Source organism: Eptatretus burgeri, chromosome 3, assembly GCF_056783735.1.
Source record: "Eptatretus burgeri isolate ZD-2024b chromosome 3, Ebu_testis_v1, whole genome shotgun sequence".
NCBI classification, from domain to species: Eukaryota; Metazoa; Chordata; class Myxini; order Myxiniformes; family Myxinidae; genus Eptatretus; species Eptatretus burgeri.
The window spans coordinates 106,361,977-106,382,188 of NC_140963.1; the positions used below are offsets into that span (position 1 = coordinate 106,361,977).

Genomic DNA, 20,212 nt, shown 5'->3' on the forward strand with positions numbered 1-20,212 from the left:
CAGATGTCACACCAAGTACCTTCCTGGCTATCTCCCTCACAACTTCTGCTGTCGTTGCCCAATCATCCCACCCATCTTTACCTCCATCCAACACCTGTCTCACCTCCTCCCTAAATTTCACGCAACAGTCTTCCTCCTTCAGCTTCCACCATCTGGTCCTTGGTTCAGCCCTCACTCTCTTCCTCAACCTCACCTCTAAAGTCATCCTACAGACCACCAATCGATGCTGTCGAGCTACACTCTCCCCTGCCACAACCTTACAGTCACTAATCTCTTTCAGGTTGCATCTCCTGCTCAAGATGTGATCCACCTGTGTGCACTTTCCTCCACTCTTGTATGTCACCCTGTGTTCCTCCTTCTTCTTGAAATACATATTTACCACTGCCATTTCCATTCTTTTTGCAAACCCTACCACCATTTGCCCTTCCACATTTCTCTTGTTGAGACCGTACCTCCCCATCACCTCCTCATCCTCTTTATTCCCTTCCCCAACATGTCCATTGAAATCTGCTCCAATCACCACTCTTTCATCCTTGTATACACTCTCCAGCACTTCATCTAACTCACTCCAGAAATCTTCTTTATACTCCATCTCACACCCCATATGTGGGGCATATGCACTGATGACATTCATCATCACCCCTTCAATTTCCAACTTCACACTCATCACTCGGTCAGACACTCTCCTCACCTCCAATACCCTCTTGACATAATCTTCCTTCAGGATTACCCCGACACCATTTCTCCTCCCATCCACACCATGGTAGAACAGTTTGAAACCACCTCCAATGCTCCGAGCCTTACTCCCCATCCACTTGGTCTCTTGTACACACAGTGTGTCCACCTTTCTTCTCTCCATCACATTAGCCAACTCTCGCCCTTTGCCAGTCATCGTCCCAACATTCAGAGTTCCAACTCTCACCTCCACACTTCTACCCTTCCCCCTCTCCCACTGCCTCTGGACTCGCCTTCCCCGTCTCCTTCTCCTCCTTCGCCCAGCCGTAGCACAATTTCCACTGGTACCCTGCTGACCACCGGTACTGGTGGCGGTCGTTGGTCACCCGGGCCTCGACCGATCCGGTATGGAAATTCGTTTTGTTGTCCGCATCATGATTTGGCATAGGTTTTTATGCCGGATGCCCTTCCTGACGCAACCCTGGTCGCCTCTTACGACACACAGGGATATGGTACACCTATTATAACTGGGGCATACACTGGGCCCAGGACAACTGGTGCTCATTTCGCCAACCTCGGAAGGATGGCAGGCTGAGTCAACCCCCTGGTGTTTTGGACTTGGTATATATATATATATATATATATATATATATATATATATATATATATATATATATATATATATATATATATATATATATATATCTTCTTCTTTCGGCTGCTCCCATTAGGGGTCACCACAGCGGATCATCCGTGTGATCCGCATCGTGATTTGGCACATGTTTTACGCCGGATGCCCTTCCTGACGCAACCCTGGTTGCCTCTTACGACACAGGGATATGGTACACCTATTTTAACCGGGGTATACACCGGCCCAGTATACTGGTACTCATTTCACCGACCTCGGAAGGATGACAGGCTGAGTCAACCCCCTGGTGTATTAATTCAGTGGCCCAATGGGGCTTGAACTCAGGACCTTTTGGATCCCAAGCCACTGCCCTAACCACTGCGCCAACACCAGGCATATATATATATATATATATATATATATATATATACATATATATATATATATATATATATATATATATATATATATATATATATATATATATATATATATATATATATATATATATATATATATATATATATATATATATATATATATATATATATATATATATATATATATATATATATATATATATATCTACATATACATACATATATTAATTCAGTGTCCCAACGGGGCTTGAACTCAGGACCTTTTGGGTCCCAAACCACTGCGCCAACACCAGGCATATGTATATATATATATATATATATATATATATATATATATATATATATATATATATATATATATATATATATATATATATATATATATATATATATATATATATATATATATATATATATATATATATTGTTGCGGATTCGCGCCCGCCGGCGTGCGAACGGCCACGTAACTCGAATCGCGGCACGTCGCCCAGTCCAGTCCATTGGGACCATACTCTGTACAGAGCGTTGGTGCTGCCGAAGCAGTCTCCTTGGCTATTGGGCACAATCCTGGACAGGTCGCCACTCTGACGCAGGATACTTGAATGACTCGGTCATCCCAGCAAGCTGGTACTCATTTTGCCGACCTCGGAAGGATGGCAGGCTGAGTCAACCCCCTGGTGAATTAATTCAGCAGGCAACGAGGCTTGAACTCAGGACCCTCGGATCCCAAGCCGCCACTCTAACCACTGAGCCAACACCAGGCATATGTATATATATATATATATATATATATATATATATATATATATATATATATATATATATATATATATATATATATATATATATATATATATATATATATATATATATATATATATATATATATATATATATATATATATATATATATATATATATATATATATATATATATTGTTGCGGATTCGCGCCCGCCGGCGTGCGAACGGCCACGTAACTCGGATCGTGGCACGTCGCCCACCGGACGGATAATCCCGTCGTGACCCTCTCGGACTAACGCCGGGAACTAGTCACGGGTGGGCCTTTCGGCCTCACCACGATCGTGCCAATCGGCCCCCCGCGTGGGATAGGGTTGCTCGCCAAATTCGACCTACCTAAGTACCCACACGGAGGGTAGACCGGGCGATCGCACCTCGCCGCAGGTCGACTTCGGACACGGGCCACTTTAAGCGACCCGTTCCGTACTATCGGGATAACCGAGCGGTGTTATCGTCAACCTGGACGGTTCGATTAATTATCGGGCGTTTTAGCCCACGACCAACCCTTTACGTGAAGTAAGATGGAGATTCAATAAAGGAAAAGACGAAGCGAAACGGGAAAACAGTTCAACATAAAGCACATTTATTTCGCGATGAACGGAAAGCACACATATACAATTACACCAAAAGCAAATGTAAAAGAAGAAGAAACACACAATAATACACAAAAAGCAAATGTAAAAGCAAAACACAATGCAGATCTACCACCGACTACCGAGCACACGGCAACACTTATACAGTTTTACTTCACAGACGGCGCCGACAACACATATACTCAAAGCAAAAGAAAAGGACCACCCTCAAGGATGATGGGGGCAGACGGGCCTGGGGCCGAGACCGCGTCGGGCCGACCCGTCTGATGATGAGCCGCAAAATGGCGGTGGCGCCCCGACTCCGCGGGCCTCGCGGACAGTGTCTGGAATGGGGTGGGAACGGGGCCCCCTTCTCGCACTATCTCAGCGCGGGGGGAAACAGGAGGGGGTTGTTGATGCTCGGGGGAAGGAGGATATCTCCCTGGCTCGGGTCCCGCGACGAGGGTCTCCACCACGACCTCGGTCGCGTTGCCGGCCTCTCCTCTCCGCAGCTCCCCGACTCTGACACGAGCACCCCCTCGACTGCCTTCGCCGCCGCCACCTCTCCAACTCTCCACAGCTCCGTCCAACTGCCTTCTCCGACTCCTCTCTTGACTGGCTCTTCCCAACTCAACTCTGAACTGCCCTCTTGACTAGCGAACGCGGCCCTTTTATAGCCCCCGTGGCCTCGCTCCTTCACCTTCGACCCTTTACCTCTGGCTGGCACCCCATTGGACAGAAGAAAAGTGGGCGTGAATGCTTTTTGATCCGCGAATTTGCATATAGCGACCACACTCCGACGCACCTGGAGGCGGGGCCAAATCGCCCCACGCTCGCCGATAGGACGGAACAGAAGTGGGCGTGAGTCGTTTTTGATCCGATTGCTTTGGAAAGGTTGGTGCCTCTGCACCCGCTGCTCGGTGCGCGCCCTGCACGAGTCCAGTATCGGTGCCCACAAGCGGCGCGGGAATGGTGGTGATGCGATGGTTGCGAGGGCGAGTTGTGACGGTAAAGGTCGTGGCTGTTGTTGTGAAGCGGCGTTGCGGTTGGTGGTTGTTGTGTGATGGCTGTTGAGACGTGGTTGGTGGTGGTAGTAATGGTAGTAATGGCGGCTGGTCCAAAATAAAGATAGTAAAAGAAAAACGGCTATCTAGAGGGGTCGCACCCCGAATGAATGACATTTATTCCCTCTAAACAACGGGTTTGGGCCTAACTACACATATACTTACAGAGATATCTCACCTAAGGGACCTGAATGGTGGTTTGCGAATTTCGTCAACCACAACAATATATATATATATATATCTCCATCCACCCACAACATCGACATTCGACACGAGGTCTTGTGGCTGTCTGTCGTCTTGGCTGCTGGCGTTCGTGCTTGCGTTATTATCTTTTATCTTGTGGGCTTGGACTGTATTGTCTTGCCAATTGCTTTTGGAGATGTGCTGGCAAGCGCACACTTATCTCTTGACTGTTATTCAAAGAAGGATATTATTAAAGAACAGTTTATCCAAGAAGGCCTTATTATTCACCACGTTGAACATCTGCAATAAGGGTTTTAGTTCACACAGGTGAACTCTTAAACAGCAAGGAGTTCACAGTGGGCACTCGTCCTTAAACACTAAGTTGTTCAAAGGCTTCAACAGAAAAAATGGGTGGTGTATTAGTGGGGGGGCACCAGATGCGCCATGGGGGGCATTGCACCCAAATGCCCCCCCCCCAGCGACGGGCCTGAGGGCAGGACACATGGTGTGTACAAGATGGATACAGAAGCAGACTGACTCTCAGGAAGGAAGAACTGGAAATTTGGAAAGTAGGCCTTGGGGGTGGCCAATGGGGGCAGAAAAGACCAGAGCCCCGGATGGGGGATGATCCTAGACGACGAAGATCCGGACGGACGATTTTGATGCAAGACCAGAAAAGAGGCGGCAGAAGACAGACAGACCACTGATCCGAGTGTGTTGTGACTTTTAATTTCATCCCTCGAGACCTTTGGGCCGAGAAAGACATGCATTTAACTCTTATATGATCCTCGAGACATTCAATGTGACATCCATTCATTGTGACATCCCTAAAGACTCTTTGACCATAATAATAGTGTGGTGTGTTTTATGAGCACCACCGTTTGGAAACCAATTATGCACACCCTTGATAGCTCAACATGTGTTCTAAGTCAATAAAATGTTCCCTGAGCATAATGATAATTAAAAGCCATAATTTAAAGTCTTCTGCACAATTAAATAGTTTGTGTGACATGTGACACATGTTTGCACCAGATGCATGAAACTAATAATTTGCTTCAATGACTTTTATTCAATTCTGTCCAATTGTTTTTTTTTAATCAATTTGAATCACTTCCATGGAAGGGCATGTTCGATGTCTGGGGAATTATGGATACAGATCGCTCCCTTAAATTTGATTTGCTGTTTCAGGATCAAAATGAATCAGCCACAATTGAGCCAGGAAGACGCCAGAGGTGTTCTGCAGAATAAATATGGTATAAAGGACATCATTGGTTTAAAACCACTTCCCAGCTATGAAGATCAGAACTTTCATGTGACAGCCAAAGTTGCTGACGACTTACAACACGATTACATCCTGAAGATCATGAACAATGCTTTGAGCAAGAATCCAGATATATGCTCTGTGCAATCTCATGCAATGGCCTTCTTGCGTGAATGTGGATTTCCCACTCCGATGACGTTCCCAACAACTGGAGGGGAAATGCTAAGCTTCTTCTCAGTCGGTAAGCATGAGATAATCTTGAAGGACATGGAGCATGTATTATCAATTTCTTCGTTTATGGAAAACAATAAGAATGTGAGTGTTTTATTCCAGCAACAAGTTCTGAAACTTCATTTAAATAATAGTTATAGTACGCATTGACAATAATATCACATTTTTATACATCATCTGCATAACCCGAGCAAGATGTGAGGCAGGGGAGCCAATCCAGGGGAGAGATCAGCTGTACTCCATCAAGCTGTGGATGAAGGTCTTTTCGGTGGACAGGAGATCAGATGTGCCAAGGGGGGGGACTTTGTACGAGGAAGGATGCCCAGTCACAACTCGCTTTGTAGGCCAACTTTGAAATGTGATTTGCCCAAGAAAGATCATAGCTGATAGTGAGAACCAATAGTGTGAATGACAACTTCCTCAAGAGGATTGTTAAGAGAGTAGATGGGGGGGGGGGGGGAGTTGTTGCCAGTGAGTCCTTTTGTGATTTTGTCAAGATGTAAAGGATGAGATTATTGTCAGGTCAGGCCATATTAGAGATGTGACTTGCTACAGCTACCATTTAAAACCTGTACTAACCTGTTCCATGGTCGGGTTGTCGGTGACTAAACTGTCTTCCCCACCAGGATTTCTGCTGAGGAGGGTGTATGATATGGACACCTAACAGGATTAAAACAAAACCTGTCAAAGGGCGAACGATCTCCTTCTGAGCCAAATGGCCATCCATATCTATTGTCTAACTGTGTATGTGGATGTCCTCCTGCATTTGGGTTTTTTTTTTTAGGAGGGTGGTGGCAGGAATTGCACTCCAGCCACTGTAAAACCTTTCACTCTGCAAAACACAAGAAAAACGCAAAGAAAATTGAAAACCCACTCTGTGGGAGTACCTCCTGTGCAGCGTCCCTCTGCAGGGCAGCTCACCAGATGATGGGATTGAGCCAAAGCCTTCGGAACCCCCACTCCTTGATGATAGGAGGAAAACCATGGGGTGACCTTCCCGGGTCAGATTGCGGTCATGTGTATGCATCAGATGCATACATCAAGTTCATTGTATGAGGGTGAGATGATAGGAGGCATAATAATAGTGTGGTGTAAATTGGAGGATGGGCCAGGCAAACACAGAGGTGTGTACTGGCCCCTACATATTTGGTCGGGGTGGTGCTGAGGTTCAGGGACCGGATAGTATCGAGATCATGGTGGGTGGTTACTCCTATTATTGGCCTGGTCGCTCTGATGGTTACCATGCCCAAGGAGTTGTTGTGGCTGTGTGCAATAAGCTGACTCCAATGATAATTGAGGTAACACTGGTCAACGAGCGAATTATGAGACTAAAGATTCTTCACCCCTTGGGTGTCATTTCCCTGGTCTCTCTAAATGCTCCAACTGAGGTGAGTGATCTCACTGTGAAGGGCGCATTCTATGCCATGCTCGAGTCTGTGGTTGATCAGTGCCCCATGCGAGATACTCTTCTTGAGGGATTTCAATGCATCGACTGGAACTAATAGGGAGGGTTGTGAGACATGTTTTGGTCCCCATGGGTCTGTAACAGTGAGCCAGAATAGCACCAAGTTCCTTGACTTTGCAAGAAGTCATGGACTTGCGGTGGCTGGTTCATGGTTTCAGCACCCACAGGTTCATCGATGGATTTGATATTCCAACGCTGGTGGTGTGGCAAAGGAGATTGACTATGTCCTTGTTGATGGTCACTAGATAATGATCCAGAGCTGCAGGGTCTACTGATGTGCTCAGTTCCTCAATAAGGACCATAGGCTTGTGGTAGCAACTCTGAAGTTGCAGCTTAAATCTGGGAGAATGGTACCATCCCTGCCTATGCTGTATGTTGACAAGCTCAATGATGACAGGGTAGCTGAGGAGTTTGTGAACAGGCTGAGTGGGGGATCTGGTTGCTTTTGAGAATCCTGAAGAGTTGTGGAGTGCCTTCAAGACCACTATCCTTGATGTTGCCGGTGGAAGTCTTGGAACTCACCTTTGGGAAAAGAATTTTGTCTCTTAAAGGGCACTGGATACCATTGACCAGAGTCACAGGGTCAGGCTGAATGGCACAACTGAGCTGTTCAGGAAGTTGATGCATGAAACTTTATGTGTGCTGAGGGAGGACAAGGAGGTCTATGAGCAAGGAATCTGTGAGAGGGTAGAACTTCACCTGGGCTGAAGTGATTCTCGTCCTGCTACAGGGGAATTCACGCATTTCATTCCTCCAAGCCCATCCCTCGGTGTACTACAGTTGGAGCGGAGGGTGGTGGGCTCTTGACAGAGGAGTCCGAAATGAAGGCCCACTAGGCCGGTTACTTTGAGTGGCTGTACCAGGTTGATCCACCAGCTGTTTAATTGGATGTCAGTGATGTTACTATCCCTACTGCTGACCCTCCAATTAACTGTGATCCACCTTTGTTTGTGGAAACACAGGCTGCTGTGAACCAGTTGAATTGGGTTAAAGCTCCTGGGATCTGTGGCATCCATGTTGAACTTCTCAAGGCTGGTGAAAATTCTGTACTCATGTCGTTGCATGCAGTTCTGTGCTCTGCCTGGAACACAGGCATCATCCCAAATCACTGGAGGAACAGCCTTGTTGTCGCTCTCTGGAAAGGGAAGGGTGATCGCCAAGACTGCAACAACTGCGGAGGGTGACGCTGCTCTCAGTGACGGAGGGGTGACGCTGCTCAAGGTTTTTCCTTGGATAATTCCTGATAGGGTTGTTTTGCTTGGGCACCAGCGCCCAGAGCAGTCAGGCTTTGCACCAAAGAGGTCAATGATTGACACCGTATCCTTGCTCTTCGGGTCCTCATCGAATGCAAACTAGAGTTTCAGCAGGGGCTGCTTGCAGCCTATGTTGATCTTTGCACAGCATTTGATTCGGTGAATTGGGATGCCCTCTGGAGGATTCTTGGTCTTCGTGAGGTGCCACCAAAACTGATCCATCTGATGTCTGAACTATACTCTGGTACTGAGAGTGATGTGAGATGTGGTGATTCCATCTGCGACTTATTTCGAGTTGTTACTGGACTTCCTCAGAGGTGTGTACTGGCCCCGACATATTTCAGCACTTCTATGGACTGGTTTCTGGCGAGGATGTCACAGAGATCAAGCTGTAGTGCATCGTTTGGGAATGTCAAGATCTCTGACCTTGATTTCGCAGATGATGTCATCATCTTTGTGGAGACTGGATATACTTTTGGGGGCCCTTGAAGTGCTGAATGGGGAGTCAGAGACATTGTGGTTATGGAGTTTTCTCGGTTAAAACTAAGATCCAGGCTTTCCATGACATCTTGGATGCTGCTGTCTTGTCTGTACCTGTTTGTGGCGAGGATGTTGAGGTCACTGAGATTCACTTACCTTGGCAGTGATATTCATGTCTCCACTGGCTGTGAGCCAGAGGTCAACAGATGTTTGGGTCGAGCCTGGGGAGTCATGGATTCAATGTATCATGGGGTGCGGCACTGTCATTACCTGTGCAGGAGGCTGGTCTTGGTGTGGAGTAACCTGCCAAGGTCACTCTACACCTGCCACTGCTAAGGTAGAGTGACCTGGTCTGAAACCAAATAGGTGATCTGAGGTGAGACCATTGGAGAAAAGGAAGGATTTCATATCAACTGCAATGACAGATTCCATGACCTTGCTGATGATTGGAAGTAAGCAAATTGGTCTGTTGTGACCTGGTCTTCTGGTCTTGGTGCTTCCAATCTTGCTCTACAGATGTGAGACTTGGACTCTGACCAGGGATCTGATGTGGAGACTTAATTCCTTTAGTACCAGGTCTCTTCGGAGAATCCTTGGCTATCATTGGTTGGACTTTGTGTCCAATGAGCGGTTGCTGAGAGAGACTCAAATGTGATTTCTTATCTGCATATTCCATGAGGGTCAGCTGTGGCTGTATGGACATGTAGCTCGTTTTCTTGATTCTGATCCTGCTCATCAGATTCTTTCAGCGAGGAGCCTCTTGAGTGGAGGCGGCCAATGGGCCGACCACGTGCTCATGGTTGCAGCAGGTTTTCCTGCATCTCAAGGACATGGTGATGGGCCAGGCATCTGCTTGGGGGATTGTCAGATGAAGGCCCCTGGAGTACCGGTGGAAAAATGGATGCAGTGACGCGCTGCTCTGGTGCATGCTCTCATACCATTGTAGAGGGTGGAGTCATCAGCAAACAGATAAAGGGGGTTTTTCAGGGAGTCAAAGAGATCATTTATGATGAACAGGAATAGCACTGGGCCTAAAACACTGCCAAGGTAGAGTAACCTGGTCTGAAACCAAATAAGTGATCTGAGGTGAGACCATTGGAGAAAAGGAAGGATTTTATATCAACTGCAATGACAGATTCCATGACCTTGCTGATGATTGAAAGTAAGTTATTTGGTCTGTTGTTCAGGGTATCAGTTTTTGAACATTTTTAGAAAGAAGAGGGTGTTGTGGATTTTTCACCCACCCCGTTGTGATCGTTGAAAGATTCTTCCTGGTTGATTGTGGAATCCTATTTAACTTCAGGCAGAGTTTAACGTTTATCCGATTTGCTTATAAAATCCTGCATAACACCCACCGACACTGATTACCGATGTCCACACATGTCCTTTCTTTGTGAAACAATTTATTTTCTAGTTATCCACGATACACTTCTCACCCTCATACAATGAACTTAAGAATCCCCATTTGTTACAATATTATTTGGTTCTATTTCATTTATTCTTACTTTTCGTTAACAGTTAAACCAACCCAATTCAATTCGCTCCACATTACATCAGAGAGTTTTATTCTAACTTGGTACTTGGTCAGTCCCAAGGAGTACAAGCCACTGAGATGCTATACTTCCTCAGGTACTTGCACTGAAACAATTTTACATTTCAAAGCATTTTATACTTTCATGGGAGAGTGGTGGGGGCTACCAACCCAGACTGCAGACGTGTCCTTGAGGCGAGAAGCCACTACGTACATTTTGAGGCAAAGGTTTGCTGTTATCAGCCCAGGTCGCACCGCTCCAGACCAAGACATTTATCAACATTTAGGGCAAAAGTCTCTTGGCCAGAAAGGACAGCCAATTCAACTTATAGCATAAAACTTACATTTCTAAAACTCCATTTGTTACAATTTAGAATACATTAATATAGATTTTTCCCCCACAAGAGGAAACAGGATAATGTTGAGGAGGTAGAAGTAAAATATTTGGGAAGAAAGAAGCAAAACGAGGAACATTGAGACATAATTTTCACACTTTCTATCCGTGGAGTGAGTGGCAGAGTTACGTCTTGAACTATAAGAAACAAATTCAAGATATAGCACAAACAACGTGCAATGCCACATGAAATATTGGACGAGATATAACAGTAACACCTGGATAAAGATATACCATAAAAAGACGATAAACCCCCTTCGGAAAACTTACCTTTCGTGAGGTGGAAACGGCAGCTGCAGATTATGTCAGTTTGTGCAAAAATCTCCAAATCGGAAGGCCAGAATTCAGTTTTTTTTTTTTGTATACCTTGTCGAGGCTCGTATGAGAGCTAACACACAACTCACAGCAAGGGGGCATGAGACAAGAGGGGCGGGAGTGGAAGGGACAAAACAGTGGGGAACAGACATTAGGTGAACTGTGGAAGGGAGAGGGATGGGGATGGGACGGGGAACATGGCGAAGAGAAGATGGATATTACAGGGACTTTCAGGAAGGAAAGCAGGGGAATTGAAGGAAGTGGGCTTGGGTGGATTATCGGGGGTAGAAAAGATCGAGGATTTGGATTGGGGATGATAAGAGGTGGTGGTGAACAGCTGTTTTGAAAGCCTGGAGGGAAGAATGGGAAAGAATAGAGTGAGGAAGTTTATTCCAAAGGCGAGAAAAAAGAGGAATGAAAGAGTGAAGATGAGCAGTGATCCGTGATTTTGGTAGTTTTACCAGAAGGAGGTTGTTGGCGGACCTTGAGCGCCCTGTGGAAATGTGGTGGGGACAAATCGCAGAGAGAGCAGGGGGGCAAGGCTGGAGAGGAGTCGGTAGAAGACAGAAAGACCACCGACCAACCTGCGGTGATTGAGTGAGAGGCCCAAAGACTCAGCTTCATTGCGGGAGATGCCGATGATCCTAAATGCCCTGGTTTCGACAGCGTGAAGCTGAGAAAGGTGGGAGGCAGGATCACCAGCCCAGAGGGGAGAGCAGTACTCCATCAGGCTACGGCCAAAAGCTTTGTAAGTGGTCAGGAGCTCAAGAGGGCCGAGGAAGGACTTTGCACGACGGAGGATTCCCAGTCGGTGACTGGCTTTTGAGGCGAGGTTGGAAATGTGACTTTCCCAGGAAAATGATGAAATGAAAATAATAAATCGGTATCCAGGTGATGTTGGTTGTTTGTTTATGTTTCATCGTAATAACGCTCACACAAATTAGAGTTCTGTTTTTTTCAGTGTATTCCAAATTGCATTCATTGTTCATTGACTCAAATCCAGTGATTGGATACACACATTTGTTGGAAGTATTGTAAATGCTTGTAACCTTCCCTCTACCTGTTCATCTCTACAATCAATTCATTATCGTTTTTTATGATCAGCTCTTCACTCATTGTTTTTCTTTTCCTTATTTTGATACCAGCAAATACCATCCGTCACTTCACTGATGGGAATACTGAGGGGGGGGCAAAAGAGGGAGGAGGGAGAGAGGATTTGGGGAGATAGTGTAGGGGAAAAGGAGGAGAGGGAGTGGGAGTGAGAAGGGGGAGGGGGAGAGACAGATGTGGGGTGGGGGAAGGAAAGACAGCGTGAGGTTAGAGGAAGGGAAGGCAGACGTGCGGTGGAGCGTTAATTATTATTCATACTGTTTCATCAAAATGATTCTGGATGGAATAACAGTGAAGATGGAAACAAAATAATGGCTGAAATCCATTTTCTACCAGTCATAATATAAATATGGCCTGGAGACAAACACTGCCCAGACGCATCCAGAGACAAACTCCCGTCCGGCCACATCTGGAGACAAACACTGCCCAGACATGTCCAGAGACAAATTCCAATCCGGACATAAACACCGCCGGACGTGTCTGGAGACAAACACTGCCTGGACACGTCTGGAGACAAACACCCGCTTGGACATAAACACTACCTGACACGTTTGGAGATAAACACCACCTGGATGGGTCCGGAGCCAAACTGTCTGGAGACAAACTCCAGCCCAGACACATCTGGAGATAAATACCATCCAGACATGTCTGGAGACAAACCTTGCCCCAACACATCCTGAGACACACACCGCCTGGCCATAACCACCATCTAGACATAACCACCATCCAGATACATCCAGAGAGAGAGGGGGAGAGACAGGGGAAGGGAGTGTGAGAGAGGTGTGGGAGGAGGGTGCTGCACTGTATTGGAAGGGGGTAGAGCAAGGATTGGCCAAAAAGAGAGAGAGAGAGTGGTGGGGTTGGGGAGTTATCAGAAAGAATATATTATGATTTATGAACAACACACACACACACACACACACACACACACACACACACACACACACACACACACACACACACACACACACACACACACACACACACACACACACACACACACACACACACACACACACACACACACACACACACACACACACACACACACACACACAATCAGTGCTTTGCCGATATCGGCAATTCTTCAGGATTTGACAGATTGATCAGTGTGATTACCGACTTCAGTACGCACTGTATACATCCCAAAAAACCTTGAGTAGCTTTCACCGAAAAACAGCATTGCAATTATATAGATGTTTCAAGGAGATGTTCATTCACATTAATCTTTAAAAACAGCTGTGTGTGATGGGTGAAAAAAAAATTTGACTTGGTAATTTAGAAAACACGTTAATACGGCTATAGGCTCGGAAATCGGGTGTTCTTAAATCTATTTTGCTTTGAAACCCACAAAGAGAACCCTATAACCTTTTTAAAGCAAACCTGATAAGCAAGTGCTTCAGAAGCAGTTTCAAAGACAAAGGAAAGCCTGATTAAACCTCCAAAGGACACGGGATGAAACTTTGCCACCACAGCACCCGTAACAGGCAGGCCCACACACCCGCGGAGAGTCCCTACAGATCCCAATCGACCCATATGTACCACGTCCGTATGCACTGTATATGTACCTTCACCTCTACCTTGAAGTAACTGTCGACTGCACATCCCGATTGGGACACGAACTGAACCACAATCGACTGGAGGGCACTCGGCAAGTGGCTTAAGCACTTGAGCAAGCACTCAACGGAATGCCTGGCTTGGCAATCAATTACCAATTTTTTTTTTTTTTGTATACCTTGTCGAGGCTCGTGTGAGAGCTAACACACAACGCATAGCAAGGGGACATGAGACAGGGCGGGAGTGGGAAGGACAAAACAGTGTGGAACAGAGACATTAGGAGATCTGTGGAAGGGAGAGGGATGGGGCAGGGAACATGGGGAATAGAAGATGACATTACATGACTTTCAGGAAGGAAAGCATTGAATTTGAAGGAGATGGGCTTGGGTGGATTATCGGGGGAAGAAAAGATCGAGGATTTGGATGGGGGATGATAAGAAGTGGTGGTGAACAGCTGTTTTGAAGGCCTGGAGGGAAGAATGGGATTGAATAGAGTGAGGGAGTTTATTCCAAAGGCGGGAAAAAAGAGGAATGAAAAAGTGAAGGTGAGCAGTGATTCATGATTTTGGTAGTTTTACCAGAAGGGTTTTGTTGGCGGACCTTGAGTGCCCTGTGGAAATGTGGTGGGGACAAATCGCAGAGAGAGCAAGGGGGGGGGGCGAGGCTGGAGAGGAGACGGTAGAAGACAGAAAGACCACCGACCAACCTGCGGTGATTGAGTGAGAGGCCCAACGACTCAGTCTCATTGCGGGAGATGCCAATGATCCGAAAAGCCTTGGTTTCCACAGCGTGAAGCCGAGAAAGGTGAGAGGCAGGAGCACTAGCCCAGAGGGGAGAGCAGTACTCCATCAGGCTGCGGACAAAAGCTTTGCAATTGGTCAGGAGCTCAGGTGAGCCAAGGAAGGACTTTGCACGACGGAAGATTCCCATTCAGCGACTGGCTTTGGAGGCGAGGTTTGAAATGTGGCTTTCCCAGGAAATGTCATGGCAGATAGTGAGACCCAGAAGCTTGAAAGAAAGGACTTCTTCCAGGGGATTGTTGAGAAAGTGGATGGGGGAGTTTTCTAAACGGTCCTTTCGAAGAGACATAGTGAGAGTGTGAGATTTGTCTGGATTGAAAGACATGTTCCACGTGTTGGACCAGTTTGTGATTTTATCCAGATCTGCAGTGAGCGAAGAAGCTGCTGCTTGCCAGACTGAGGGATGACGGATGGTTTGGCAGAGGGTGGAGTCATCAGCAAAGAGATAGAGGATTTTCCAGAGAGTCGGAGAGATCGTTGATTAAAAACCAGGAAAAGAACAGGGCCCAGAACGCGACCTTGAGGAACTCCAGCCTGGACAGGAAGAGGGGATGAAAGAACTCCATTTAGGGCCACACGTTGACTGTGATAGGAGAGGAAGTCTCCGAGCCATGAGTGGAGATGGCCTTGGATACCATAGGAAAAGAGTTTGGTGAGCAGGGCAGGGTGCCAGACTGTGTCAAAAGCACGTGATATATCCAGGGATATGGCTCGGATTTCCTGTCTGGCATTGAGGACCTCCATCCATTGGTGGGAGAGCAGAAGCAGCATATCCAGTGTAGAGTGACCTGGTCTGAAACCAAACTCTTGATCGGAAATCAAGCCATTGGAGAATGGGAAGGATTTAATGTCTGAAGCGATGATGGATTCCATAACCTTGCTGATGATTGGGAGAAGGCTGATTGGTCTGTCGTTGCAGGGAACTGTTTTTGCACCTTTTTATGCAGGGCAGTGATGTTTGCTGATTTCCAAGCAGATGGCAGATGACCTTGAGCAAATGAGAGGGTGAATAGAAGAGAGAGAGGGTGAGCAAGAGCAGAAGAGCAGGTTTTTAGGACACGTGGGCTGATGCCGTCTGGACTGGTTGCAGAATCTGAGTCAAGGTTTGACAGCAAGCTCTGCACTTTGTCAGAAGAAAAGGACACAGAGTCCAGCGACAGTTGGGTGCGACTGTGTAAGGTGGGGAGAGAAATTGATGGGTTTAGGACACAAGATTTAGCTGCAAACACCGAGTTTAGGCATTCAGCCTTTTCACGTGTGGTATCAGCAGTGCGGCCATTTGAGGTAAGAGAGGGGATGGAGGTGGAACATACACCAGAAACAGATTTGATTAGATGCCACCACGATTTTGAGGAGGGAGAGAGGTTTGAGAGTTCAGACTTGAGATGTGAAAGATGTTGTTTTCTGGCTCTCCTGAGGGTAGATACACACTTGTTCCGAGCTTTATGGAAGGAACTGAGGTTGCCCTCAGTTGGGTTTGCTTTCCATGAGGCAAAGGCAAGTTATTTCAGGACAACTGCCTCGCCACAAGCTTCAGTGAACCAAGGGCGGGAGGATGGGTAGGACAACTGAAGGTGAGAGGGGATAAATCTGTGCATGAGGGAGAGCAAGTTTCTTTGAAAGAATTCCCAGGATGAGTTGATGTTGGAGAAAGTAGTGGTAGGAGACCAGTCTATAAGTTTGATGGCTGCTTGAGACCCTGCCAGTCGGTTTGAGTGAAATGCCAGACTCGACGGTGGTGAGGTGGTTCTCTGATAATATCCAGAGAGATGTCCACTTTGACAAGGACGTGGTCAGAAGAACCGATTGGAGCGGAGGAAGAGCAGCAGATATTTCAGGGAAATTTGTCAAAATCAGATCCAGAAGAGAGGGAGTACCATTGGTGGAGATCCGGGTCGGGAAGTTGACCGATTGAGTCAGTCCCAATGAGTCACAGAAAGCTTTTGCTGAAGTGCCATGACAGGTGAGAGAGGGACCCACACCTAGCCAACTGGCATGTTGTCAATTGATGTCGCCACATATGAGGAAGAGAGAGTTTCGATGAGAAGATAGAAGTTGGTCCATGTTTTCGGATAGTGAGGTGTCGATGGAGTCATCACTGTTTGGTGGACGGTACAGTACACAAATACACATGAGGTCAGAGTGGAGGGGAAGCCGTAGACAGAGGTATTCCTGGGGGTGTGGAGGAGTGGGGGCAGTGCATGGAGAGTGAGGAATAGAGTCTTTGATGAAGAGAGCAACTCAATTCAAGAGAGCAACCAGGACAAGACTTAGGTCTGTCGTATCGGAGGAGGGAGTAACTGGGGAGAGATACTTGGGAGTCAGACACGTCTTGGGGGAGAAAAGTTTCTGTTAGGCAGATTATGTCTGGTTTGTCAGTGGCAACCTGTTTGGAAAGATCTGAAAGGTTTGATCGAAGGCCCCGGATATTTGAGGTCCACACTTTTAATGAAGAGGGAGTGGAGGAGGCTTTGGGGTGGGGGGGGGGAGGGGGGAGGACAAGGGATGAGGGGGAGGTAAGGAGGGTTGTAACATCAGGAAAGCCTCCTTCTCCTGCATAAAGCCCTTATCCACTCACAATTTGACTACGGCAGTCAATTCTTTTGGGATTTCTCCAAAACCAACTGTAAAAAGCTGGAAATCATCCAATCCAAGGCACTCCATGTGTGTCTGGGTGCCTTTAAAAGCACTTCCGTTTGCGCCCTCCTTGTAGAAGCCAGCAACATTCCCTTGTCTCTTCGGTGGGAAGCATCCAATTTATAGCAATGGGTAAAGACCATTTTGTTGAGGGACAACCATCCAGGCAAAGCTTTGTTTTTCAGACTGTTGGGAGTTCCAAGCTCGCGGCAGAATCTCCCTCCCCCTTACTTTTGGAATCGCATGCATGAGGGCGGCAAAAGACTTGGGTTTGGATTATTTGCCTGTAAATCCCTCAAACAATGTGGCAATGTCGGCCCCCTGGACTCTAGAAGCTCCTCGTATACACCTGCATCTAAAGGGTAAAACCGACCAGGACAATTCGGTTGTGTCGTGCAACTAGGCCATGGAATATATCAACACAGTTTGGAGTCAATCCTTTCACATATACACAACAGCTCTAAAGACCCAGCATTTGTGAGAAGAGCGGCTGCTTTTTGCATTGCAGATGTCAAGGTGATAAAGTATATTTGGCTTTCTGATTATCTTTCGATATTCTCGGCTGAACTCTTTCCCATCGTTTCAGGACAGACAATGTTGCATATTTTCCAAGTGGCCATGAGAAAAGCATTACATGGGCTTTGCAGGTTGAGGCCAACAATTTTGAGCGAGTGTCCTTGTGCCTTGTTGATGCTCATGGCAAAATTGAGGTGGACAGGGAACTGGAGCCTTTTAAATAGAAATGCCAAATCAGAGTAGATGATTGGAATGTGTGGAATGAAGACATCTTGTCCTGCTGCATGGCCAGTCATGATTGTGGCTTCAATGATATGTGGCATAAGCTTCTTGAAAGCCAAACTTGTTCCATTGCAGAGTGTTAGTGGGTCCAGATTCTTGAGAAGCATGATGGGTGCATCAATGTTGAGCTCGATATTGTGAGGAGGCACACCTGGTGGTTCCAGAGAGTTAATAAATTATTTGGTGTAGTGGACTGGAATCAAATGATTCGTGATATCATATATCCATAAAACTATAACAACATATTTAGCGACTGATTCTCCACCAAAATTGGTCACCATAGCTTGCAATCACACATATAATCATGCATACATGATATACCAATGAGAGAAGTAACACTTTCAGTAGTCTGAGTCTCTGTTCATAACTTCAAGATTTTTGGAAACATGACATTTGCAGTTATATCTGGAGGAACAGTGAATTGACCTACTACAAAATACAGATGGACTGCCAGAAAGATGGATAGATCCTGGCACATATTAAGATCCTGCAACATTCCACAGACCAGCTATAGAGGTTAAGGAATACAAATATACAAAATGTCACCTGCTATATAAATCAGAATAACACAGAAAGTAACGTTAAAAGTGTCAATATTGACATACATTCCGCATGCATAAATTGAAATTGTTAACTCACTGAAAGTGTTTACAGACTCACTGACTGACTGACTGACTTACTTATGGACACTGCTCGATCGCATAACCTCACCACATGAAAGTAAAAATACAAGTATTTACAGTGGCAGGCCACCAAGTATTTACAAAGAAGGAAAACAATGAAATGACAAATCTGCATAACAATTCATCACAACACGTATACATTCTCAAATTATCCCTGACGTGACAGTCTTGCCTTCGAAACTTTATCAATGACTTAACACACTATTGTGCAGTGTGTCGTCAACATGCATCAAATGTGGAAGGGAGAGATGAGTCATTGTCAAATAATGGTGGGATGAATTATTGGCAAAGATTATGGGATGAATGATAGAGAGATATACATGGGGACAGGACAGACCCCTGTCCTCAGACAGGCACACCTCACACTTGTTAATTCTGGCTCCCACGTCCTGATTGAAACTGAAACCCTTCGCACTCCACTCTCCACCCGCTCCTTGTACAGCTATGGCACCGGCGTTTCCCGTGCATCAGTGACATCACTTGCTATTCACTGTGTCCCCTGGCAGGATGCCTGTGTGCTACAAAGGTGGAAGATGAATAAATAAGGAAGAAAGCGAAAGCACAGAGACAGAAGATGCAGGAAAGAATGAAAAATGACGACAAATGGTGTGACGAGAAATGAATTGACAAAGCACGAAGGAGAGTGAAAGAAGAAATGCAAGCAAGCAACTCAAAAGGAATGGTGGATAGAAGGAAGAAAGGAGAGAAGGTCGAAAGGAGATAAAGACGAGAGGACCCTCGCATTCATGCGAATAATAATAATAATAATTATTATTATTATTACAACTTATAATTTATTATAATAATAATAATTATTATTATTACAACTGCCACTTTATAACTGCTGGTAGTGATGACTGGGTAACAAGACGTCTGGCTTTTAATACAACCCTGCTTTGATACAACACGGATTAACGAGTTTCGGACCTAGTAACACACCGCGTTGAATCTATTTATTACAAACGCAGTTAGCCCTTTTCCTGAATACATAGTATCAATAATTGAATTGGCATTTAAATAACCTGAACACAAAATAATAAATGGTTGCACCATGGGTCCACAGGGTAAAGCGGGACTCCGCCAAGTCTAACGAGGCCCCACACATCTCTCTATGATGCTGGATTGACAAGTAACAGGCCATGTTCCATCTATTTATTTTGTATGCATTTGACCCTTTTTCCTGGGGCCATTGTCGTTATCAATTGAATTGCAACTCTGCCCTCAAACCCATCCAGGCACAACCAGGTGAGCCTTATTCAAAAAAATATTTCTCAGATTCAAACAATTAAATAATTCTGGCTGCCATACTGTGTGGCCAATCGGGCTGAAATTTAAAACATACATTCCACATTTCTACTATATCATAATTTTGAAGTTTTACGTTGATTGATGAAG

General features: G+C 45.8%; 1 protein-coding gene across 4 annotated transcripts in view; it reads left to right on the plus strand.

Moving 5' to 3' along the window:
• Positions 1-20,212, plus strand: part of HYKK (hydroxylysine kinase) — an 80,179-nt gene that overhangs the window by 36,778 nt on the left and 23,189 nt on the right. For all 4 annotated transcript variants that reach the window (XR_015056456.1, XM_085874844.1, XM_085874843.1 and 1 more), the window contains one exon: positions 5,491-5,804. Coding sequence is in view for 3 of the 4 variants with exons in the window: in XM_085874843.1 (XP_085730969.1) it covers positions 5,491-5,804 (314 nt within the window). In the remaining variant the exon portion in view is untranslated. The remainder of the gene's footprint in view (positions 1-5,490; positions 5,805-20,212) is intronic.